Consider the following 27,026-nt stretch of genomic DNA (forward strand, 5'->3'; position numbering starts at 1 on the left):
GTCGATGTAATTACATTTCAGAACGACCTACACCGAGCAATGCAGAAGTCCCAATCGGCATTGAGTCAACAGCTGATGATCCTTAGTGCTACGTTACTGTGCCTTGTCTTTACTAGGTGAGTTTCTTTCAAATAGAATTTATTACATATTTGTATTTTCAAAAATATATAATTAAGACATAATCTTCTATGTCTTTATTTGTTTTCTCTTACAATATATGTTCTTACAATATATGAAGTAAAAACTCAGAAGTAAACTTTTCTTGATGCGTTTATACAATAAATTTTTTTAATTGTTTCAATTAGACATATTTTGAGTATTATAAATATTTTTAAACTATTATAATTAACAGTACTATAATTAACAGAGGTAATTGTTCGTGAATAGACTTGCAAAGTAAGTTCGTACTACTCGCTTTGTCCTACTTACTCGTTCATCAAAGATATTTCTAATAGAATAGTTTAAGTTTCAGGAAAAAATATTTCTATTTTAGGAAAAACTAACTGAAGAGTGCTCCAATATTCTTGTATTTTTAGCTAGTTATTATTGTGAAAAGATATGCAATTTTTTAATTCGGCTGAATTAGTTATAAAATCGGCGGAATAAGTTATTTGTGAAAATTTTTATAGAACTTTTATATAGAACTTTCATATTATAAATCTTTACATAAAAAATAAAATATTATAGAAAAGATTGTTTAATTATAGATATAATATATACATATATATTGAGTCAAAACGGAGCGTGGGCACTATTTCATTTGTATTACATTTATATGTTTAAAAAAATTGGCAATTAGGTACTATTTGATAGAGCAAAGTTTCAACTTTAAAACTATTTTTTAAATTTAGATAGAACAATTTTAAATGAAGTTATGAGCAATCAAATTTAAGTCAAAATATTCCTTTTATTTAATCTGCGCAATAACTCAATAACAAAAAATTTTGAGAACATTTTTAGAAAATGATTTTGTAGAAAAACTTTAGGAAAAACTTTTTTTTCATGTTAGAAAGTCTAAAATTTTCACAAGTTTTTTTTATACATAACAGTCTCACAAAATGATAAATTTTCCACTTTGTCCAACTCTATATGTAGTCTTCTATATATAAACATTACAAACTTATAGAAGCTCATAGTAACTTTCAAAAGTAAGGATTTTAAGCTAATCTTTTTTAAAATTTAAATTTAAATCATTTTTAATGAATTAAGTTATAATTGCTTGAATTTTAAAATTCATAGTGCTATGAATTGCTTTTATCCCGACTCAATATTATATTATAAAATAAAAGAAACACAATTGCAATCATATGAAATTTAACATTGTTGAATAAAAGTTAATTTAGATTTAATCAGGAATATTATAATATCTTAATCGTTGGCAGATTTATTATTTAAAACGGTAATATTAATTTAGCATATAATATATTCACGCATATATCAATTTTGTTGAATAATATTATTAATAGTAGAAAATATAATGTCGTTAATTCAAAATTGATTTAAAGCAACAAATTTGCAGTAACATACGTGCAAACAATCATGAATTGATATTCGTAATGAACTCGAATTAATGAATCGACTTAAGTAACATTATTCTTCATTATGTAAAACATTCATTATGTAACAATGCTATAATGAAGTTTTCACCATGGCATTTGCACGTTATTTAAGTTTACATAACGAACGTATTTCATTTGTCAGCGTGTAGGACTTATTGTATTATCTGAATAATGAGAAAAGTTTTCCACCCGAAGTACGAGTTCGTATTTACGAATCCAAGCCGAAGATGACTGCGGTTCGTCTTGTTTAATCTTCTAATAAAGTTGTATCTGTAAACGACGAGCAGGGAAAGCTTAGATTGTGAAAATGAATGAATGATTTGCATGTATGACCTTTGCCATTTTTACTGTATTACAAATACTTGCTTAAGTTTAATTCATATTCAACAAATTAACAATTAGCATATTGAAATATAATATTAATGATAACAAAAAAAAAGAAAAAAGGAAAGAGGAAGAGAGAGAGAGAGAGAGAGAGAGAGAGAGAGAGAGAATGAATGAAAGAGAAAGAAAAAGAAAAATGCTGAGAAATATTAAATAATTGTAGATACTTAAATAACTTTTTGCAAACATACTTTTTTTTTTAATAAAAGCAAATTCCGATAATCTTTATTTACTTATTTCATCAATTTAAAAATATTTGATCTACACAACAGAGAAATTACAATTTTTAATATATTTATTATATATATGTATAAATTAATAAATATATTAGCAGTATATATATATATATATATATATACATATATAAAAAAAATATTTAAGAACTCTTAAAAATTAAATTATATTTTCTATGTGTCATCCTGTAGACAGAATGAAACGTCGCGATAAGCAATTTGCAGCCTGAAAAAAGTGTGATTTGTAGCTGAAAAAAATTCGTCACGGGTTACCAAAAATTAATATCGACTGCAGATGCGAAGAAAAACAAATGCCCGTTATACACACAGGGTGGAATTCGTAACATCAATCGTCATCGCGTATAGACGTGAAGTTGCAAACCGCGAGTAATTTGCAGCTGCCGTTCTACAATATAAAAAAAAATTCTATGAATTTATACACAAGCTTTTGAACAGTTAGTGATTTAGGTCGTAATTATAAAAAAAATAACAATTCATCACATGTATTCGATACCGTTTACCACTTTAACTATATGGTAAATCATAAGAATTTTGGTTGACATATGTTAGGATTAGAACATTAAGACAAACTATTGGAAAATTTGCACGCAAAACATATTGCATTGTATATATAATCTTTCTATTTTGGAAAACGAACTGTGGTCTCTTTTCTAATTTTTAAAATTGTTTAAGTAAAATAGAAAAGTTTATGACATTTACTAATAATTGATTTTTATTAATCATATTTAAACAATCTGATATATAATATGTATTTTTAATAACATTACATTAACAAAAAATGTCAAATAAATTATAATTTTTTAATTTTATTATTGCATTTCCAAACATTTTTCACATTTAATATTTATTACATACATAGTTGAAGAATTTATATTAAATTTAACAAATTTCATATGTCTTAAACGGTTCACTGAAATTTTGTGTTACTTTAACACAAAATGAATATGCTAGAAAATAACATAAATATTATGTAAAGAATTAACGTAAAAACATAGTATTGAAACAATTTGTAAGCAATCTTATTCACTAAAATTAACACTTATGATATATTAAATTAATACATTATTTTATGTTGTTTTTTCATTTATTCATAAATTATATCATTTTGATACTAAGAAATGTTGAATAAATGTTGAATTTTGATAATATTCAAATAACATAATCAATTATAATGTAAGAAAAAGGCTCAAATAATTTGAAAAAATTAATAATAAGTATAGGGCTACGAGCCAAGCAATGTCTTAGTGCTCTGTAATTATGAAACAAAAGTTTATTATGACACACGTTCGATCCTAATTAGATCATTCTCAATGTAGAAACTAATACAATTTTAAAAAAGCAACTTATTTGAAAAACACTAACATGACAAACACATAAAATAATTTAGACGATAATTGTATTGGTCGTAATATAAATATTCCGAAAGAGGAATTTTTAATTGCCATTCGGATGGTTCTTCAATCCATATTCTTTTCGTTTAAATGGGATTTTCTATAAACAAACATTTGGGACGCCAATGGGATCTCCGTTGTCTCCGATTTAGCGAACATTGTTTTAGAAGAATAAGCATTAGAGAAACTTTCGATACGGTTACCGATTTATTATGATATATGGATGACATTTTATTGGCTGCTTCATATGAAATTTTAAATGATATTTTGACGGTGTTTAACTCTTTACATATAAAATTGCAGTTTACTATGGAAGTTAGTAATTGCAATTCTATTAGTTTTTTGGATGTTATTTTAATCTTAGATAATAATAAAATCGTTTTTGACCAGTATCGTAAACCTACAATTTCGGCAAGATATTTGAATTTTCACCATATTTGTCACAAAAGAGGAATAGTATTTGAAATGGTTGATAAAATAATTCTTTTGTCACATTCACGTTACCAGAAAGACATAATAGAGTCTATTCATATCTTATTATTCAGAGAATGGTTATCCACTTCCGTTTATTTTTGCAGCTATTAGAACAAGAATTAAATTTCATTTTCATAAATCTAACAATTCCACTACTAAAATTGTAAAACATTAAGGACAAATACTTCACGATTCCATATATTAGATCGGTTTCTGAAAGATTTTACCAATTGCCTCAACGATCAGTTTAATAACGACTTTTTTGATTCCCAACATCTTGAATAAGTTCATTAAAGTAGGTAAAGATTGTTTGGATCCATTATCGCACCAAGATGTAGTGTACAAAATTTCATGTCCGGATTGTGATGCGAGTTGTCGAGTGTCGGCCAAACGGAAAGATGATTACATAGAAGAGTACATGAGCATTCTGCTGATCTTAACAAAAAACGGGATCTCCTTCGATCATTTCAGACCATCGCATCAAATTTAATCATAACTTTGATTGGGAGGAATTAAAAATTTTGAATACAGAATCAGCTTACAGCAAAAAGTTAAAATCAGAGATGGTGCACATTAAAAGATAATCTCAAGATTTGAATAAGCAAACCGATATGGAGTCGTTATTTGACATGTATCTTCCTATATTCCAGTCGCTATCTCCTTCCTAATACCTCCTAGATATTCCTTCTATACATTTTTTCTCTACCACTCTTTTTCTTGCCTCTAACTAGTACAAAGCATCATATTATCTTTTCTTTTAAAAAGATAAGTTCTGGATCTCTGGATATCTCAATTTTTTCGTATTCAATTGTTAATCATAAATATTGCACTACTGTTTAACAGGTATTTTTTATTTCTTTAGTTTTTATTTTCTACTTTTAATTGTTTGATAGTATTTTTAACTGTTTATTTATGTATTCACTTTTAACCTTTATAAATAACTGTTTTATCTCAAAACATTTGTTGTAAATATAAGGTTTAGGTTGTAAATATAAGGTTTAATCATGTAACCGTTTTATTATTTGAAATACAATTTTCTATTTGTTATTTCATTTAGTTATATAATTTTATATAACTAAAACTTCTTTATTGGAAAATTCATTGTATTCAAGAAATTATTTTAACTAGCGACTTACATTCTGTACATTTGTTATCTCATGACATTGATCATATATACAAATATTAATTTTGTTTATGTAATTGAACCGTTTTATCTTTAGACATACAATATATTATTTTATTTATATAATTGAAACTTTTTTTGTGAAATTGATCATGAGTTGAGGAAATTATTTTATCTAGCGACTTACATTCAATTTAGCATACTAATTTATACAATCTTTTCTACATTATATTTCTGGACAATATTCATAATTCATCCGTCAGTTTGAGAATGCAATTCCGAACTTTTGCGATTGCGTCTTTAATGTCATGTGTGGACACATATGACGTAATATATCTATACATTCAAGTTCTTATCCGAATTTTTGGCATTTAATTTTACACGTGGATATATCTAACAACGCCCAATACCATCCATAATGAAAATTTTAACATACACTGCGATGAGTTTATATATTATTATAATTATTCTTCGTCTAAATTATTTTATGTGTTTGTCATGTTAATATTTTTCAAATAAGTCGTTGTTTTAAAATTGTATTAGTTTCTATATTGAGAATGACCTAATTAGGATCGAACGTGTGTCATAATAAACTTTTGTTTCATAATTACACAGCAATAAGATCTTGCTTGGTTCGTAGCCTTATACTTATTATTAATAATCAATTACATTAAATTAATACTCAGATTTATTAAAAATTCAATACAAAATTTCAACAAGAACTGAATGAAATGTCTAACATAAATGTTTTTACTATGCATCTTTTTCTAATATTTATATTATATTTTTCTAATATTCATATAACAGTATTTTTTAAATATTTATATTACAGTATTTTAAATCTCAGATGTTTGTCAAAATAATTGAAGATATTTATGTCATTCGATCACTCTCATGATAATAACAAACACATTTCATTAAGATATCAATATCATTATGGCACCGTGACAGTATATCACCAGCAATTTTATTCAAAACGGAAAGATACAGAAACAAGATTGTATTGATTATTTTCATTATTCCTTTTTTTTTATGTGATCATACATGGAGTTTACATTTTATATTATTACGCACACATATTGTACTTAAAAAGCAATTTTGAAAAAAGAAAAACTAAAAATGCATAGATCTCCCTTGGTGAATCAATTTAAAATTAATTTAACATATAGAAATGAACGAATTATTGCAATCAGTAGCCTTTTACAATGTTAGGGACGAGTGAGGAAATGACGAAACACGCCTGATCGACCCAGATCTCAATGTGGGACAGGCGTTAATAAATAATCACACACTGGCTTGTGCAGATGGATTGGTATCACCATCGATCGTGACGCTTTATTATTTACGGTGTGATTCTAGAGCGGCGCACTTGCCAGCTCGCCCTTGCACGGTCATATTATCTACGACAAGGACAAGGAGTAAAGTGTAGTACGGTTACGACGGTACAACGAATCTGCGTTGCGGTGCATTGAAAAATGTCGTCGCACTTACAGTCGAGACGCAAAGAAATATATAAAAAAGAAGAGTGATTGACTATTGAAAAAAGTTACAAAATTATAGAACATTTGCGCATGGGAAAAGATACTACTGGTAAAATACTTACTATTAATTGAGGACTGTTAAGAACTAAAGATATGTAAAGATATAAAAAATTTTTATAAACGTAATTTTTAGAAATTTTTTGAGAAAGTGACAAAGTTATAAAAAAGTAATTTTCTTAAAAAGTATAAATAATTTTTTTAAAATGTTATTTTTTGTCATGATTTGATGAAAACCAAACAAAAATTTTAAGAATTTCTATGATACTCTTTTCATAAATAGTAACGTTATTGATCAAACTTTTAACAAAGTAAAAAAATTTTTTAAAATAGCAGTAAGAAAATCAAATTTTTCATAAAATTGTGATAGTTTTATTAATTTAAAACTTTATAAAAAAGTTTCTTAGGGCTTTTGTGAAATTCGTAGATATTTGTATGAAATTTTTTTTTTTTCGATGAAATTTGTAGATATTTTTAAGACATGTACTATTTTTTAGTTTACGCGATAAATAGAAAAAAATATTGATATTCTTTATATCAATATTTTACCTTTAACTATTAATTAGAAAAAGTGTTGTAAATGTGTTGTACGCAAACAGAATATCATGCCACTAATCTTTGTGCATAAAAATGTTATTCCCATCTTTGTATGCATACATTTCATTATTCTTAATGATATGCAAGTTTACCTTTTGCAGCTTTGTGCTATCATAACACTTATTATTTATTATTTTAATACAACACTTTATACTAATTAGGTATGTTGCTATTATAGCATCTAATTTTGTTTTCCTTATTCTAACTATAGATATCATTTTGTAATCGTTAAGTTTTTTAAGTTTGTAATAAAAAATGTAAATATTTTTACGTTTTTACGAAGTTTAATCTTTAATTATTAATTAAGTTTAATTATTAATTAAGTTTAGTCTTTAATTATTAATATTTATTAACTATTAATTATTATTGGAATTAAACATTAATATTATCTCGAATAGGTAGAAGTTGTTTAAATAACTGTTTATTAGTAGAATATCTGCTAGCTGCTAGATGGCTAAAAGAAATTTCCTTCAAAATTAATAGAACAAGCATATAGTTACATTAATTTGCAAATAAATTGTGCGTCAAATATACTTTGCACTTGTAATTGTAAAATTAAATGACGTGTATTAAATAAGTAACATTATTTTATCAAAAAATCTTTTTTAAAAAATCTTATGAGTATCTACATACATATGTACAGATATTTAAAAATTGTAAAGAATCACAGATTTTTTATTAATAGTAATTTTTAAAAATATCTGAATGTCTTTAAAACTTTTTATTTTATAAATAAAATTAAAAAACTTATTCTGTTGAAGTAAAGAGAGCTTTGAGACATAATTTTTAACAACTCTCTTTTTACGGACAGTGAAGAATTTATTTCGATTATGTCACTTGTTTCCGTAAAATAATGTTTGATTGAATCAAAACCGTCACGAACACGCGGACGAGATTCGTTAGTGAAAACGTTACTAACAAACCACGGCGCTTGAATAGGGAACAATGAAAATTTTAACGGAAATGTGACTTTATTATCGGTTCATACGTGAAAACTCAGCAAATTGACATGTAGAGATGTTGAAGATAAAATGGTTTTTTTATTCTCATTAATATCTTCTCGCATTCGGCGCTTTTCAGAGACCCCTTTTGAAAACACACATTCTAATTTTAATTTTTTTACTTAATTATAACTATAAAATTTTACATATATTTGCAATACATTTATTAATTAATAAGTTGAGTTTTTGAATTATAAATTTGATAAATTTTTATTACAAAAAGCAAATCTTAAATTATATTATAAATCTTTGAATTATTAAAACATGCAATAAAAGAATAATTGTCAATATTTAATATATGTTTTTAAGGATTATCTGAGATTTATTTCAAAATGATAATAAAATTATGAAAAAATTATAGATTATTTAAAATCGCATTTAAAAATAATACAACAATTTTTTTGGTGACGGTTTATTATCTGAATCATAAATTATTTTAAAAAATAAGTAATATCTTTTTAAATCTGTACTATAATAGAAATGTGTGCAAATATATAAAAATAACAAAAATTTTAATTTTTTATGTAAGTACTTTATATATTTAAGATTATTTATGTAAAATTATATTGCATGAATTAGTCCAATAAATAAACAAAATATTTATTTGTTCTACATCTTTATAACTAATGAGTGAATCGCAATGAAACTTTGCATAAATTATTTTCAATATTTAAAGTATTTATTTTAAAAAATTTAGATTTTTGTAATTATTTTTTAAATTTTAGTTTATAATAAGAATAATAACAAACAATATAAATAAAGTACAAATGTGTTATTTAATAAAAACAGAACGTTATAAACATAATTTTTATATGTATATTATTTGTTTAAAGTATAATAATAGTAAAAATAATTTAGATACATTCTTAAAAATTATACAATTTAAAAAATTATACAATTTTAAAAAATTATACAATTTTAAAGAATATAAATTACAACAATTTAAATGCCTGCAACGTATATGGATGTTTATGTGTTTTATAAAAGATACTAATGTAAATCTAAAATAAATAATTTTAGATTAGTGTTTTTGATCTAAAATTTATAACATTGCGTATACACAGTGTAAGTTCTTACAGGCATTTATATTGTTGTGGTTTAAAAACATATTAGGTGTTATTTTTAATCTGTCTTAAACTAATCATTTAATAATTGAATAAAAAATTGACAAAGAAAGAATTATACAAACGATTACAATGAATGATACAGAGATCTATTATTAGAAAATTATAATTAAATAGAAAATAATATTTTAGTTTATCGATAAATAGTAAAAACTAATAAATAAAGGCTAATAAGTAAAAATATATAATGATTTACTGTATAACTACTAATATATTGCATATTTATGAAATTGTATTTTTAATAAATTGTAAAAGTTGCAAGTCAATTTGATCATACATAAAACATGTTTGCAATAGAATAGCTGTGTATTTACGATATGCTATATTTAGTATACTAGTGAAATATATAAAATAGCATCGATCCTTTTGTTGTTAATTAACGTACGATGGGGCACGCTGGATTGTCACGACACGTCGAACGGAAGCACGATGATGCGATGGTGCAAGCGGATAAAGAAAGGGAGGAAAAATGAACAAGGTGCACAAATATATACGTCGATATAGATATAGAAATGGGGCCGCATGCATAATGGATATCGGGCCGTTTATAAACGCCGGTCGGTTTATACTAGGCGATGGTTTCCTCGCAATCGGGTTCAATCTCTTCCTTTTCTTGCACCGCGCCGTTACATCAATTCCGTTACGATCGAAAAATGATCGAGAGTGCCGTTTTATCTCGCTTCGAGTGGTCAGGCTAATTGTGCATTCATTTCGTTACGGTGAGAGGAGTTACTAAATGAAAAATTGCAAAAGGAAAGATGCTCTTCATCGAGTAATATAAATCCGTTTACTTAGATCGGAAGTCAACGACGAATTAATTAAGAAGCAAAGCCGAAGTTCTTTACGCTAATTGCGTTATGCTAATTTTTACAAATCTGCTAGCAGCTAGTGTGTAATCATACGTTAATTGATTTGATAAAAAAAAAAATTTATGGACTGGAAGTTTTTATCAATGTAAAATAAATAATAAAAATTATTCAACTAAAAAAAATAGATAATTAAATTGTTATTTAAAAAATAAATGGTTGAGATTAATGATAAAAATTTATAATATAAAAAACGTGTATTATAACTCGTTGTTTAAATTTAAATTTAAATTTTAAATTTAATATTTTATTATTAAAAAATATTAGACTTGCAAATAAAGTTACAAGTTGCAAGCATTTACATTTGACAATGTTTCTAAAATATGTAGTTTACTCTCTATGTTATAATTTGTTCTCAGATATTCATAAAATTATAATTACTGTTATACATAAATATTTTATTATTTAACCGTAAAAAATTGTAAAAGTTCATATAAACCATTTATTCTCTGCACCGAGAGAAATCCGGCAACTTTTTTTGGAAATAATATCTGCCAAAATATATGTACTGTTGAATATTAGTTTCTATTACAATACACCTTTTAATATATTTTCAATGTATATAATATACAATTATTACTTCAAAAATTTTTAAACATTTTTTGTTTTGTAATTAATGTATTATGATTCCATTTAATTAAATAATTAATTTATATTTCTCTCTACAAACTGTATATTAGATAAATACAAGCATAAAATGCATTACGTATTTTATTTTAATAAACGTATAAATATGTAATAAATAAATGTATATATATATATATATATATACACACAGGGTTGGCCATATTCGACGGAAAGATGTTTTTTTTTTCAATCATGGGAAAGAGATGTTAGATCGAGTAACGACGTTTCCCATGATTGAAAAAAAAAAACATCTTTCCGTCGAATATGGCCAACCCTGTATATATTTAAGAATTGAATATATTATCTATCAAACATTATAGCTATTAGAAATCCAAATTTTCTTATATTTAAACAATAATACTTGGTTTTTTTAAATTTTATCATTTTATAATTATAAATAATGATGAAGAGAATTATTTTAAAAACTGTTAATGATTCAAATTACGGTTTGTATATGTTGTACATGCTCTCAAGTGAATGACTTAATAAACTCCTGATTCTTGATGGTTTGCAGTTTAAATGTGGACAACTTCGTCTGCAAAATGGCGAAATTACAGAAAGCATGAATTTACATTAGTTACAATTCAGCAGCATTCAATTATAAATGACGTAGCTTTATGTCGGATGCATGTAAAATAATTACAACTGTCGCGCTATTTGCTCTCATGGCCAGCGTCGATTAATCGTAGGGTGATTCGATAAATTTTCCATTTCAGCGTATGCGGGATCCAGCACTTCCAGAGAGCGGGGCACAGGCACTTGAATCTATTTCAAAGTACGTACTACGTTGTGGTAACGTTTTCTACGGTAGGTTATGGGGATATCGTACCGGACATTTGGCCTTCGCAACTTTATATGGTCATTATGATCTGCGTGGCTCTCATAGTCTTACCAACACAGGTGCGTATATAACATTATATATTTTCATTACAAATATTAATAAATTGATAGATTTTTTTACAAGTTTAAGACATATAATATATATAAAATTTAATACATTTTAATATACATATTTGTATCTACATAACATCTACATAACACAGATTGTTAGAAGACTAAATATTACCCGCAATTTGCTGGCTCGCGCAAAGGAGCTACGGCAGTATCTCACTATGACGCTATGCTTTGTTTTAACGCATGGATACTATGTCTCTTGATATGTATCTAGCTTGAGAGTTTTAATCTAATCGTTATTTATATTTGATTTTTTATTAAAAAATTGAATTTAAAAAAATAATATAATTTAATTTAATAATTTCTTTTATGTATGATTATTGAATTATAGGTATTATTATTGAATTGCATTATTGATATATGGAATCGCATTTTAACTGATTTGAAAACTTAAAAGACATCATGTGTAAATATATATACTATTGCATATAATTTATTTTAAAAAATATACATGTAAATAATTCTTTTGGGGGTTGGTTGTAATAATATAACATTATTCTGCAAAAAATGCTGGTATTTTAAAAAAATTCATGTAAAGTAGTATAATGTTACTCTAAACTCGTATTCATCTAGTTTAATGTGCGTCAGTTGTGGCCGTTACAGTGACGTCCGCCTCATGGACTTCTTTTATAGATGTTATTTTCGAATCACGCCGTAGAAAGCCGTAAATGTACCGAAACAAAACTCGTCTTATCATATTGCCGCGCGGTTGACCCTCGTCGTTTTAAGAATATTTATTATTTCGATTGTTAGGAATATATAACGCTTTTATTTTTTATGTGCGAGAAATGTGCGTCGAACAAGAGATCAAGTTCCATGCAAGTTTCTATCGTCATCGTAAAAAGAATATTGATTCTGCAAAATAATATTCGATGCAGATTGTTAGGATCTAAAATTCAAAAATAAGAGTATCATTTAATTTTAATAAACTCATATGAAAAGAATTTTATTTTAAAATTTACTCTAAAAATATGATAGTTGTGAATAATACAATATTTTAAAGAGTTTTACCATGCACTTCAGTAAAATTGAACAAATTTGTTTTATACTTTATTGTAATTTTATTAATGAATGAGAGAGATTTACATTAAAATTCTTTGAAATACAATGTTGTCCTATGACTGTCATATATTCAGAGTAAATTTTAAGAAAAATTCTCTCCGTGTCAATTTTCTTTTAATTAAGATTTCAGTAAAGAATCAGTTACGAAATTAGTTTACGACAAGAATTAAAGCATCATTTTTTGGTAATATTTAACAAAAAAAAATATATAATAATTATTATTATTAATATTAATTTTTATATTATTTAACGTCAAAATATATTCATAGAAATCCTACTATTCAGATGTGTAATATTATAATCATGAAGATAAGAAAAAAGTAGAGAATTTAAATTAAATTCAAGCTCGTTTCAAAATTTATCATTACTTCTCTACTTCTTTAATATTCGTAATCCTATATCGACAGCATTAATGTTATCTGCGTTGTCTCTTCTTAGAATCTGAGATCTGGGATACAAGATCGGGTTACAAGAAAAAATAGTATCGATCTGACAAAGATTTGTATATTCTTCAGGATGCATGTTACCATGGCAACTTTTCTTTTGCAATTGATCGTTGTACCAAGAAAACTTTCTATTAGCTTGAGCTTTTCACATTACTATACGTCAAAGTCTCGTTAGCCATGTTATTTGCTCATATCACGTTATATATTGTGCATTATATAAGAAATTGTGCTTTTCTCGAAATATTTTCTGTGTAACCATATATACAAGATATCTAATAATTATTCGTGTGTGGACAAAATAGATTAAACTGAGTAGAAAAATCTTGTCTTTTTTTACAATTGAATTTTTGCAATAATTAGTTTTTCACAAAAAACAACAAGTCTAAAAAGATAAATTTTTGAGAAATAAAAAACTTCTCATTTTTAAACTATTTATTATATAAATATGGTAATTTTTTTTCAAATAGGTATACAGGGTGATAAAAAATCATTAATCATTTATAATATATACACTATATTAAATAAAAAAGCTCTTAGTGAAGATAGATCGAAAACTCAACCGTTTTTTAAGATATAAACAAAAATGTACATCTTGTATATAAGAACAACAGTTTTAAGAGCGACGTATTTAAAAAAAAAGAAAAAATTTTTAGACTTGTTTAGTTCTTACTGAAATTTTATATTTACTATCAGTTTTTATCTTGTAACATTTTTTACAGTTATCTGTTTTTATAATTAATAAGGATAAAAAAGGAAAGATATAAAAACAGAAATGTAAAACAGTCACAGAAAGTCAAATATTCGATCCTGATTTAATCATTAATCATTGAATTAATTTAGCGCTTAATGAAGATTCGATCTACCAAAGATTATTATTAATTGCACAAGAGCAACTCGTGTCTACTCATTGTCTGTCGGCGTCGACTGATTGCGTAGCATTCAATACGGAAAGCCTCGCCGATCTCTGTAATTTGTCTGTCAGATTGCCTGCCAATCGCACACGAGATATGTGCCAATTTGTACGGGTCAACATGATGTGTCAACCCCCTTCTCTTCGTGTCTATCTCTTGCATTTCCGCATTTGATTAAATTTGGTTTTGGACGATGGAGTCACGTCATTGTCGAGATAGCATAGACGTGTTAAAATAATTCAACGTGAAAGCTCGTATCTTTGCAGAGGAGAAGCTATTCTGTCCTATTAGTCCTTGAGTGACGAAATTTTATGGGAACAATAAAAAATTTGCAAGTAAAAATGCGATGTACGATAATATACATCTATATGCTACTTATATGCAAGGTATTAAAATAATCACATGGAACATTTTTATATTTATTAAAAATTTAATACATTTATAAAAATGTTTTCATATAAATATTTATACAAAAAATTTTGCGTTTATAAAGATTTTAATAATACAATAGATTATTAATATAGTGTAGAATAAAATGTACAGAATGAAATGTATGTAATTCAATTTAATTTTTATTTAATATAAAGTATTTTTTTTACAAATAATATAAAACTTATATTGCATATTATATATATCTAATATATAAAATATATAAAACACAATAAGAATCTTATAGGATCGTATATGCGAAAACACAATAGGAAATAAAGGCCCATGACAGTCGAAGTTTGAATGCTTAAATAATTAAATGTAAATTATATATGCTACATATATGTATATACATATATATTATATTTGTTTAAACTGCACGCCGAATTAATTTTTTTTTCCGGACTTAGAAACGCAGACTAAAAAGCATCAAATTTAATTATGATATTACTACTACTGTAATGCCCAATAGGCATCTATTAAAGAGATCTTAAGGGGATTCTGGAGTGACCAAATTATCGCCATTAGTCGTATAAAAATCTCCGAATTAACTGAGCGAAATCAAAAATCCTTTTACAGAATTAAAGTAGACGCAAAATTATAGAAAGATAGTGCAGTGGACTTTGTATTAAAATAAAAAAAAAGTTAAATTAGTTTTTAACTTTTTTTCGATTTTAATATAAGATCCACTGCATCACCTTCTAATTTCAGTTCTTGCCACCATCTACTTTAATTCCGCAAGAGGATTTTTGATTCCATTTAGTTTAAAAGAATTTTTTAACGACTGTAATATCAATAATTTGGTCACTCCAGTATCCCCTTAATATGGAAATCGGTAAATAAATTTATTTATTATGAAAAATATTATCTCAGCCGGGAGTCGAATCCAGATTTCTAGCATTCCGTGTGAACGTTTTAAGCCTTTAGATTATCGAGGTTTAGTAATATTCTTCGCAATATATATATAAAATAAAATACAACTTTACATTTCAGAGACAATGAAAGAATTGCACGATAAAATAAGATTTGAAAAAGAAATGATAAAAATAAAAACGATTTTATTATATTTTTTCAATATTTTTAATATAAACAACTTCTGTGGAATGCATATAAACGTATAATTTTATTTTTATTAAAACGAAATTATATTTTTGTTTATTCATTTGATCTATTAATCTAATAAATTTGTCAAGAATAACGCGATTTCCTATTTTGATTTATTATGATTTATACAAATAGGTAAATATTAGTTGATTGCATAATAATCTCATGTTAATTACAGTTTGAACAGTTAGCATTCACATGGATGGAGCGACAGAAGCTTGGTGGCTCGTATTCATCACACAGAGCGCAAAGCGAGAAGCATGTGGTAGTTTGCAGTACGACACTGCAAGCCGACACCATTATGGACTTTCTAAACGAGTTTTACGCCCATCCTTTGCTGCAGGTTAGGCGACGAACGAATTACGTGCCGTGAATATTTCATTATGCACTAGACGACTTGTGATTTCGTAAAAATTCTTTATCAAGCTTTCAGTTTATCATAGTTAAAGTAGCTGAGGCAATTAAGTTTAAAACATGTCGTCGAACTTAATTTTAATTACGACTACAACGCGATCTGTAAAAATTAAACATACATTGCTGAATGAGACATAAAAATATAATTATTATTAAAAAAAAATAATTTTAATTTTAATTTTTTATGAAATAATTACGAATAAAAATATACGTATCCAATATACTTCTGGTGCGTTTATAAAAATCTATGGTATTGTTATGACTTAAAAAATATGGAGAGCGTTAATTAATTGCATTATTTATCTTTCTACACGCTTTTACTTTAATTTATTTTATCATTTTTAATGTTTAATAATTGAAAATGATCTGAACATGAGTAGGACTATTATGTGGTGCTTTTATCACCGATGGAACTCGATACCACAATGCGGATGATCCTGCAAGTGCCAATCTGGGCGCAGAGGGTAATCTACATACAAGGCTCATGCCTGAAGGATGGCGATCTTGCGCGAGCCAGGATGAACGAGGCGGAAGCTTGTTTCGTGCTGGCAGCGAGAAATTATGCTGACAAAACCGCTGCTGACGAACATACGATACTCAGGTCAGCGATAAATGAAAATTGTTCAATATAATTTGTTAACGAAGTTTATAATCGCCGTTGTAAATTCTATCTTCTTTTTATTTTTCTTTTTCCTTAATAAGGGTTTCACATTATAGATATTAAACATTGCAATTCTAATATTATTTCCGACGATCTATTTTGCGATCAATCTCAGACATTTTTCATTTAAGTTTTACTTCGGAATTTAAATAGAAGTTAAGCTTTCCTGTTCACCTTAATCACTTAACTTTCTTTACTTTCAAATTCAGTTGTAAAGCGCAGTTGCCTTGTAAGCGAGCACCTTAAGACATCGGCTTTCTGTTCAGTATTTCTAATTAAGTTTTGAATTGGTAAAAGATCTGTAGATAAAATAAAATAGGAAAAATCTGAAATGTACTTTATAGATAATCAAATTTTTATTCAAGAAATAATCAAATAATGTTATGAAAACATGTAGTTTATATATAAAAATATATATATAAATATATATTGAAAATATATAATATATGTTTTAAAAAATTCTTTTCCTTATTTAACACAGAATTATCTTGAATAATTTGAAAAAAAAATTGAATTTAAATCTCATGGATAATTAATTTTGACAATTGTAGATCATGGGCGGTAAAAGATTTTGCGCCCATCGTTCCTCAATATGTTCAAATCTTCCGTCCGGAAAACAAGCTCCACGTGAAGTTCGCGGAGCACGTGGTATGCGAGGATGAATTTAAATACGCCCTTTTGGCAAATAATTGCACGTGTCCCGGTGCATCGACGTTGGTGACCTTGTTGCTACACACATCCAGGGGACAGTAAGTATTGTTTAAAATGTACCATAAAGCATAATTAGACTACAAATTTAGCCATATAGTAGCCACGTGTACGTTTTGTAGTGTATACACTCATAAGATTGTTCTTTACTTCAATATTTATTTAATCTTTAGATATATATAATGAGAGAAATAATTTTAATTTCAATTCGATGAAATATATATATAATCAAATTATAAATATATGCGTGAGAGTGTAAGATTTTATTAAATGCAATACATTGAATGCAGTACAATTTACAAAATAATATACGATGAAATGTGTTATTTTATACTATTGTTTACTCTGTATAATTTTATGTTGTAAACGTTACATATTATAAAGATTACATAAAGACGGAATAATTGTAAATTGAAATGTTGACTTTCTCTTCACAGAGAAGGTCAACAGTCGCAGGAAGAATGGCATAGGCTATATGGTAAATGTTCCGGCAACGAGATTTATCATATAATTCTCGGCGACTCCCGCTTTTTCGGAGAGTACGAGGGAAAATCTTTCACCTACGCATCCTTCCACAGCCATCGGAAATACGGGGTTGCGCTTGTCGCAGTCAGACCGGCGGAACTTCCGGAATTTTACGAGGACACTATCCTGCTGAATCCTGGTAATCTCGCGACACACATTACCGCGGTGTCTTTCCTTTTCCTTGGGTACTTTTTCCAGCTTTTTATTTCTTGAATAAAATAAAAAAATAAATAAGAAAAGATCTTGAATAACAAGAGACATTGAAATTTAGATCTTGTATTTCGCTTTCGCTTTCTGTCAGGAAAGATGAATATAGTAATAACTAGAAGTAAAAAGGAACAGTAAAAAAACCATGTTTAAAGAAATTAATAAAATTTTATAAATATAGAATAAAAGGCTGCCACAATATGTGCGCCAATTGTGTACTTCTGTACGCAGGGCCACGACATATAATGAAGAAGACAGATACTTGCTACTACATGAGCATCACTAAGGAGGAAAATTCCGCGTTCGTGGTCGCGAATAATCAGGCCGGTATTGGTGAGGCAACGCAGGTGATCGTCGAGACAAAGACGGACGCGACATCTGCGAATAACGGATCGACAACGAGTACCCCGACGACCAACGCTGTAACGGCGACCATGAATTCTACAGGGGCAACATCGGCGACAACGACGACTACCACCACGACGATATCGACCAGCTGTACTGGTTGCGGCGATGGGAACGGTACAGCAATCAACAACGGTGCCGACGTGCACCAACGATTTTCCAACAGTTGTAACATTGCGCTGAGCGAAACACTCTGCAGACAGGAGACCTGCACGGGGCCCCGTGTGCAGGATCGATCGAACGGTCCCCAAGATCACAGGGCCCCGTTGCCACCGCAGGTTATTTTGCAGGTCCTCCCTAGCACGCCCATACCAACCCAACACTACAACTTACTCGCATCCAATGTCCACCGTGAGTGTCGCATGCGCCTCGCTATGCTTCTTTTTCTTCTTTTTCAATTTTTACTTTTATCTCTCTTATTTCGCTTTAAAAAAATACTATATTATTAGTTCGTCAGATCATGCCTTTGAAGATATTTAGAGTTCGGAAAAATAATTAATATAGAATAATATAATAAATTAATTACTAATAATTAATTATTAGATTGGATAAATAGAAATATATAGATTCAAAAAATTTCGAAAATTTGATTTAAAAAAAATTCTAATATAATTTTTAATAATATAACAAATGAACTAAAAAATTTTACAATCTGATCAGGCTTGATTGATATCTAATAATTATAAATTTGAATTATTTACTATTTATATGATTGAAAAAGTTTAGCTCTTTGAAAATCAATATTTTTATTTCCAAGTGATTTTTTTAGAGATTATTAAAGTTATCACAATGTTAAAACTGAAGTTTTGAAGCAAAAGTATTTCAGAATAAAACTGCTCGATACAAAGAGTCAATGATTCAAAATAAGCACCTGTTCACAAATGGTATGAACATGAAAATATTTAACAATTTCTTAGATTTATATCTTTTTTTAGTACTTTTATTTGTTGCACTAATAGGCATTGTTAAATATTGCTTAGAAAGTTATCTATAACGTTTATTAAGTGTTTGTATATCGTCACAACATATACATGTACACATACATAAAACACAATGCTTTACAGCTATGAATGTAAAGTCGCAGTAATAATTAATAAAATAGTAAGCACTTTTTAGAAAAAGAAGGAATGATAGTGGTTTTGAAATGCAAGTTTAAGTAATTTTTTCTATTAATTAAAAAATTGCAATCATTTGATATACATATATTACAAATTCTTTTAAAATATTACAAATTCTTTAAAATATTAATATTTCCATTTATCTTTTATAGAAATTCACAACACTGTCTATAAAATATATAAATTTTGTTAATAAAATCGATAAGTAATATAATATTAGTTCTATATAATGTATGTAGATATATAAATTAATATTAGTATTGTAAAATTATTTAAATAACTTAAATAATTAGTAGACTTAAAACGTAAAAATTTGGCAAATTCACAAGAATTATATTTTTGTTCACAAAGTTGTTTTATCATAACTATTTAAATTTCATTATGTTATTCTATTATAAGCGAAATTACGTGGAAGATTCGGGATAACAATGCATATCAAATCACACGTGCGATTAAATATTTATATACAGGCGTTGATCAAAAATTAATCAACCGAAATATCGAACGATTCCTTCCTCTTCATTTACGTCTTTATTGATGTGGTTTACGCTTGTACATCGCTTTATGTGTAATCTGCGTGCATATACTATTCATACACCATTCAGCAGTCGTCATCAACGATCTTCAGTAAGTGCAGTTTCTGAATAGGAAACTGCAAAGCTATAGTGTAAAATATTGCTCGCTTCGTTACGAGCTCTGTGTTCGGCATTCAAGATAATCTTCCATATAGATTTCGGTTGCGATATAACCGATACGCATTAAGATAATAATTTAATATACCATCAGTTCATCAACGTATTCAAAAATATGAGAAGATAAAAATAGAAAAAAAATTGAAATAAACAAAAATATAAATGATGATGTAAAAATAGTAATTTGTATAAAATTTAATATAATAAAATATCCCAGAAATTATATCTACGAGTATTAATTAAAATAATAATTTCTAATTATAATTTTTGGTATTAAAAACAATTATTTTATTAAATTAAAAAGAGATATCAAGCTTTAGTCATAATTATAAATGAATTTATTTTTTAAACAGAGTTTTTTTTATTATTTTTAATTAAAAGAAATGTTTCAGTATTAACTTTGAATTTAAAAGTACTAAAGAAATATTTTTTTAAATGCAATTGATTAACTTGCTATTGATGTCAAAAAATTATTAATCTTGAAAAAATATTTGTTTTGCTAGACTGAGTATATTCTTGAGTATATATATTCTTGTTTCTTTTTAAATTGTTATAAAAAATAAAGTATACAGATATATATAGTACTACTACTACGTGATTTGACGTTAAACATTGAATATTTAATAGAAAATATGAAAATGTAGGATTATTTGTATGTAAAACAAAGAAATATAAAACAACTTTTAATAATTTTTATACTAGAAGTGCAAACGAAAATTCTAAATGTGCATATATACATACAAATGATAAATAATGGAATGAACTGTGGAAAGTCAATTTTTTTTTAAATTGGAGGCCAACTTCACACATGTATGAAATAGCGTTTCTTTTCTTAATACAGAATTATCGAATTATTTCTCTTCTTAATGACATTATGTTTATTGGCTATTATTATGAAGACATTTCTTTTGATATATCCGCAATTTCGTAGGACCATTGAATATTATGAGGATCAATTTCGATATTAGAATCATTTATCGCGGTCTTATATGTTACAGCGACTTATCTCGATCCCGGCGGATTCGGGGATTCGAGGCAATGCTTAAAAGAGGGAGGATCAACGCCACAAACGCCTATCACGGGAAATCATCTTGATGTGCCACGATCTCTCGATCCGAATCCAAATCTGCTTAGTCCAGAAATTCTAATGCAAAGGAGAGGTCAGTCTTATTTATTAATCATTTAATGCACTAAAGAATATTTTCCAATTAGAGAAAAAAGTATATTAACTTTTTTTTTATTGTATACTAAAGGAAAGTTTAAACAAAAATTGTGTCGAATATAAAATTCTGTTATTTGATCTAGTATTGTTCATAGCTTGTCATTTTTGTAAAAATTTGTTTTTGTTTCTTATAATCTTTCTATAATTTAAATTTAAAAACTGATTATAAATTATTTAAAATACTATTGAACAAAATTTTGAATTAAAATTTATTGTTGTGCATTTGACATGTTACCTTTACGTGAAATATATTAGTTTGAAGCATTTTTAATTAATAGTATTTCTATTGATAGTATTTCTACCTTTAGAATTATTGTAACAAATAATTATGCATTTCAATGTTCGTATTATACATCAATATTTGTATGATACTATAATGAAATTAAATATTTATTTATTAAATAGTTGGCTGACATCCTCCTTCTTTATTTCAAGTTGTACAATCAAGATAAAATTATTATGTAGTATGCAAGTTTGTTTAAAATATAACAAATTTTTTCTGAAATATAATATTTTTAGGATATGAAATATAATATTTTAGGTAAAACATACTCTTTTGTCAATTAAATGTCTTCATGAAGTATTTTAATACTGTTCCCATATTAAAAATTTAAAATTTTGTGGCTTTGATTTTTTTTTATAATATAATTGAATATGAGTTATCTACTTTTGAATGCTACTACTTTGAATTCTTAATTTTTAATATTCAATAGTTAAAATTAATTTTAAACAAATAAAAATTGTCTTTTTTAAACAAAATTTTTTATAATTGAATAAAAAGTATATATGTCTGGCTATTTATCTATGTTTTTGAATTTTAATTCAATAAATTATTATCTATTAAATTAAAATTTAATTACTATATATTAAATTGCGTAATGAGGAAAACTATAATTTTTAATATCGAATATTTATATAGCAATATGATTTAAATTTACACCAAAAAAATATTAATTAAGTCAATATTAAGTCAATAATAAATCAATTAAGTTAATATTAAATCAACACATTTATTAATACATTTAGATTGAAAGATAAAATTTCTTATAATATATAATAAATCATAATAAAGAACAAATATATATATAAATTTTAAAAACGTAAAAGAAATATCGATATAAGTTAACAAGATATTTCATATATTAGAGAGGGAGAGAGAGAGGAGAGATTTTTTGTTTGAAATATTTTAGGAAGCAGAAGACCAAGTATTCTACCAGTACCAGATATGTTGACAAGCTCAACATTACATCTCCCTGGTCAAGAATCCTTAGACCACGAAGCTGACGAGTCTGAAGATGAAATGGATGATGATGTTCCTTGGAGATCGCCGAGTGAGAAGATTGCGTAAGTATTTTGTCTTTTTCTCGACTTCCATTGTAATACATTACATCAAAGGATATCCATACTGCAGCACGAAGAATAGCTTATTGAGAAATAAATCGGGAAGAGAAAATTATTAACAGGAATTTTTGTCTTTTCTTCTCTTCTTTCGAATTGTTTAATATACGTTATGAATATATCGACTTTAAGCACAATTGCAAAATTTTCTAAGGACAAACAATTTTGCACTTTATCTCGCACATCTGCATGATACGGTCTTGTGCAACGAATTTTTTTGTTTATGTGCATTATAAACTTATACTTATGCATATTGTATGTATTTTATATTTTTTGTATCTGCACACTATTAATACATCTAAAGATAAATAACTCTTTAAAGACAAATCTGAAATTTTCGAAATTGAATAAATAATAATTTAATTAATGTCATAATAATTTAATTAATAATATGTTTATTAATTATTAATTTGTACTATTATCTTATTATAAAATAATTCTTGATTTATTTTTATAAACTTTTTTAAAAAAGAACAAAAAGTGAAATTAATTATATTTTATTTTTATAAATTACGGTATCATACATATCATAGATCAAATTGGATAAAGATATTAAAGTACTTTTGTACGCAATTCACTTTTCTGATGTAATTTATATATTTTTAAACATACATATTGATGTTTTATTTTGTACATAATTTAATTATTAATACTTAAAATTTTATTCGTCAGACTTGAATTGGATTTCTTTCTTAGTGAATCTCAAAATTGATGCAAAATTAACAAAAAAAAGGGAGAAAATAGCCGCACAATATTTTATCTATTAGAAATCATTTTATTTTCTTTAAATTTAATAAATAAAATTCTCATAAAAATAATAATATTATATTTTTAGCTACCAATTTTTTAACTTCCATTTTATATGTTATCGTGAAATTCTAAAAAACCTCTGCTGAAGATTATGTTGAAGATGGGGTCACTCATCATCACTCATATTTTTCTGAAAAAATCATGCAACCATACGACTCGACATATTTTTAATTTAATGACATCATTAGTGTTAAAACGCGGACGCGTCAGGAGCCATTGTAACGTTAATTCTATGCCATGAAAAAAGAGGGTACTTACATAGGTATTCCGGGAGTTATATGAATATGTTGTGTACCTCTTGACTCTTCACAATATGCTTTCATCTTTATCTTACGTTCTCTCGACATCATGATCATGTCAGCAAGTTAGTGTTAGTTCGCGTAGGCGTAAGTGCTAACAGTGTAGTGAAACGACCTATATTTGCACCCTCTAACTTTTATGCAATAAGCAGAAATGGTTTCAATTAGAAAATATTGTTCCGTTAGTTCGAATCTGAAATTTTAGAGATTAACTTATAGTATAATTATTAAAATTTATAGTAAAATTATCAAAAATTATGTAATATATTATTAAAATCTTAATTTAATCAATTTCAAAATTAAATCTTAATAAAATCTTAATTTAAAAATTTAAGACGTGTAAATAATCATTATATATGTCATTTATTCTTTTACCTCTAATGAGCCTGTATTTACTCATACATACTGGACATAAAAACCTTATTCACTTTGAATATTCTAATATTTTAGTACGGATTCCAAATTACCGTTTTATTATAAAATGTTTATAATAATAAAATAATTAAAAATTTGTTTCCTTAATTATTAATTACGAATTTTCAATTTATTGCAGAAAATATTAAAGTTATCATGTATATATACCTAAATATCTATGAATTATTTTGAAGCATTTATGGAAAGTTTTAATATTAATTATGAGTTTCAAATATATTAACAATAAAATTTTATCTTAAATTTAGATATAAAAATTTATTTAAAATTGACATTGTAATTAATAAATAATTTGTTTTTACTTTCTAATTTTTATTTTATGTGTCTACTTTTTAATTATGAAAAAATTTTCTTTGTAATAATTAATATTATGTGCCCGTTATACAGATAAAGAATATGCGTTTTCTAAAATTTTATGTAAATAACGGAGAATATTAAAATATGTGTGTATGTGTTTGTATTTTATCATTTATATATAAAATACTAGAAGTAGATAAGAAATATTTTCGGACTTTTGAATAAACACAGGCTTATTAGAGATAACAGGATGAATGATACGTACAGGATGTGTTTTCTCTAACTTGAGCATCTAAAATACATTTGTTTTTAATAATACAACAAAATATCAAAGGAAAAATTATTCGTTCAGAAAGAGTAAAAGTTATGATAATCAAAAAGTTCTTTTCACAGTTACATTTTTTGAGATTTCAAGATTATTGCTATTTTTTTAAATAAAATTTTTTACATAATATGATTTCTCTACTTATTATGCATATAAAAACATTAAGATAATTATTTTGAAAAATTAATAATTTACAAAATATTTTATACTTTATTATGAGACAAGTAATATAAAGTATTTAATTATTTTTTTATAACTATATTCTAATATACTTTTATACATAGAATAATGAGATGAATCAATAAGAAAAATTACATATGGGTGCGAGTGATATAGTAGTAGTAGTGATATATCAACGACACGTAAATCGTATGTGTGTTCTTACTAAATTGGTAATACAGATGACTGCTTTAGGATCCTCTTAATATCTCAATACTTTTGAAATCTGAAAAAATATGATTTAAAAAAAATTTTGCTTATTATAATATCTACCTTTTAAAACAAACAATTTTTTCTTTTAATATTTTTATATCGTAAAAATAACAGAGCCATTTTAAATGCTCGAGTAGAGAAACACCCTGTGCACAAATTATTTGCGCGATCATCGTAAATTTTTTTAATTAAGATTTTTTTAATGGCTTTAATATTTCTTATTTTAGTCTTAAGTAGCATTAGTGCTATGCCTATATAGCTAGCAGTAAATATGATCTCTGATATCTCTCCATAGTTAAAAAAATTTGGAATGTGTTTTTGTGCAAAACAATATAGAGCTTCGAAGTAGGTCCCCAGAGTTAGATCCACATATGAATTTTTTTTATTACAATTTGTATTATTTTTTATTCCTCTTTCTGATTGTGAGAAGTGTAAAGTATTGAACACGATAGATCAGATGGTTTTATGCGCAACGCGAATGTTTTGTCGCACTGCAGTTTATATTCATCTTTGATCGATTATAATCGTGCAAATCAATGGTCAATGTATCCTGTCTCAATGTCTCTCAATGCCTGTTTCACTAACGGCACCGGACGGTGCCGTTGAATTGCTGCTCGATGCTGTCCTGCCTGACACCTTATATGTCCTCATGGATGTTTTCGATGTCTTCCTTCTTGCATCGTCCTTGTGCACTGCCGTTTTGCCGCACGACTTCTATCCAGCAGCTTCAAAGGGTGAGTCTCTTACGTAACGCTTTTACACGTTTCTAGTTGATTTGCTTATTTATTTATTAAAATAATTTTATTTGTTTTAATTTTATTTATTATTATATAGTTTATGTACATAGTACGTCTTACATAACTTAGAGATTTGCTTGTAAAGTGGTGTCGTAAGTATATATCGAAAATTAATAGTGTTTCGACATCAAGAGAAAACATTGTTGTAATAATTCTACAAATATAATATACATGTTATATATATGCAGTTTTTTAAACATTGAGCCAATATAAATCAAATTTTAATATTTTAAATGTTTATTAATTATCGCACAAGCCATATATAAAAATTATATAATATCAAATAAAATACAATTAATAGCATATATATGTTAATTCAGGATAATAGATAATTTTAATTTTGTTGTCATTTATAAAAAAGAAATTAATTAAAAATTGAAGTTCTATACTAAACTTGTATTTACAATCGTTAATTTTATCATAAAAAAATTCCTAAATAT

At 26.4% G+C, this 27,026-nt stretch overlaps 1 protein-coding gene across 1 annotated transcript in view; it reads left to right on the forward strand.

Moving 5' to 3' along the window:
* The window catches only part of SLO2 (slowpoke 2), a 171,443-nt gene that overhangs the window by 130,547 nt on the left and 13,870 nt on the right, over nucleotides 1-27,026 (forward strand). Inside the window, exons 7-15 of the mRNA XM_087404560.1 lie at nucleotides 22-116; nucleotides 11,655-11,838; nucleotides 16,023-16,187; nucleotides 16,639-16,859; nucleotides 17,471-17,668; nucleotides 18,065-18,291; nucleotides 18,591-19,115; nucleotides 21,573-21,734; nucleotides 22,987-23,140. Coding sequence (XP_087260686.1) covers nucleotides 22-116; nucleotides 11,655-11,838; nucleotides 16,023-16,187; nucleotides 16,639-16,859; nucleotides 17,471-17,668; nucleotides 18,065-18,291; nucleotides 18,591-19,115; nucleotides 21,573-21,734; nucleotides 22,987-23,140 — 1,931 coding nt within the window. The remainder of the gene's footprint in view (nucleotides 1-21; nucleotides 117-11,654; nucleotides 11,839-16,022; nucleotides 16,188-16,638; nucleotides 16,860-17,470; nucleotides 17,669-18,064; nucleotides 18,292-18,590; nucleotides 19,116-21,572; nucleotides 21,735-22,986; nucleotides 23,141-27,026) is intronic.

The sequence above is a fragment of the Acromyrmex echinatior genome, chromosome 3 (assembly GCF_024713525.1).
Source record: "Acromyrmex echinatior isolate Ae372 chromosome 3, ASM2471352v2, whole genome shotgun sequence".
NCBI classification, from domain to species: Eukaryota; Metazoa; Arthropoda; class Insecta; order Hymenoptera; family Formicidae; genus Acromyrmex; species Acromyrmex echinatior.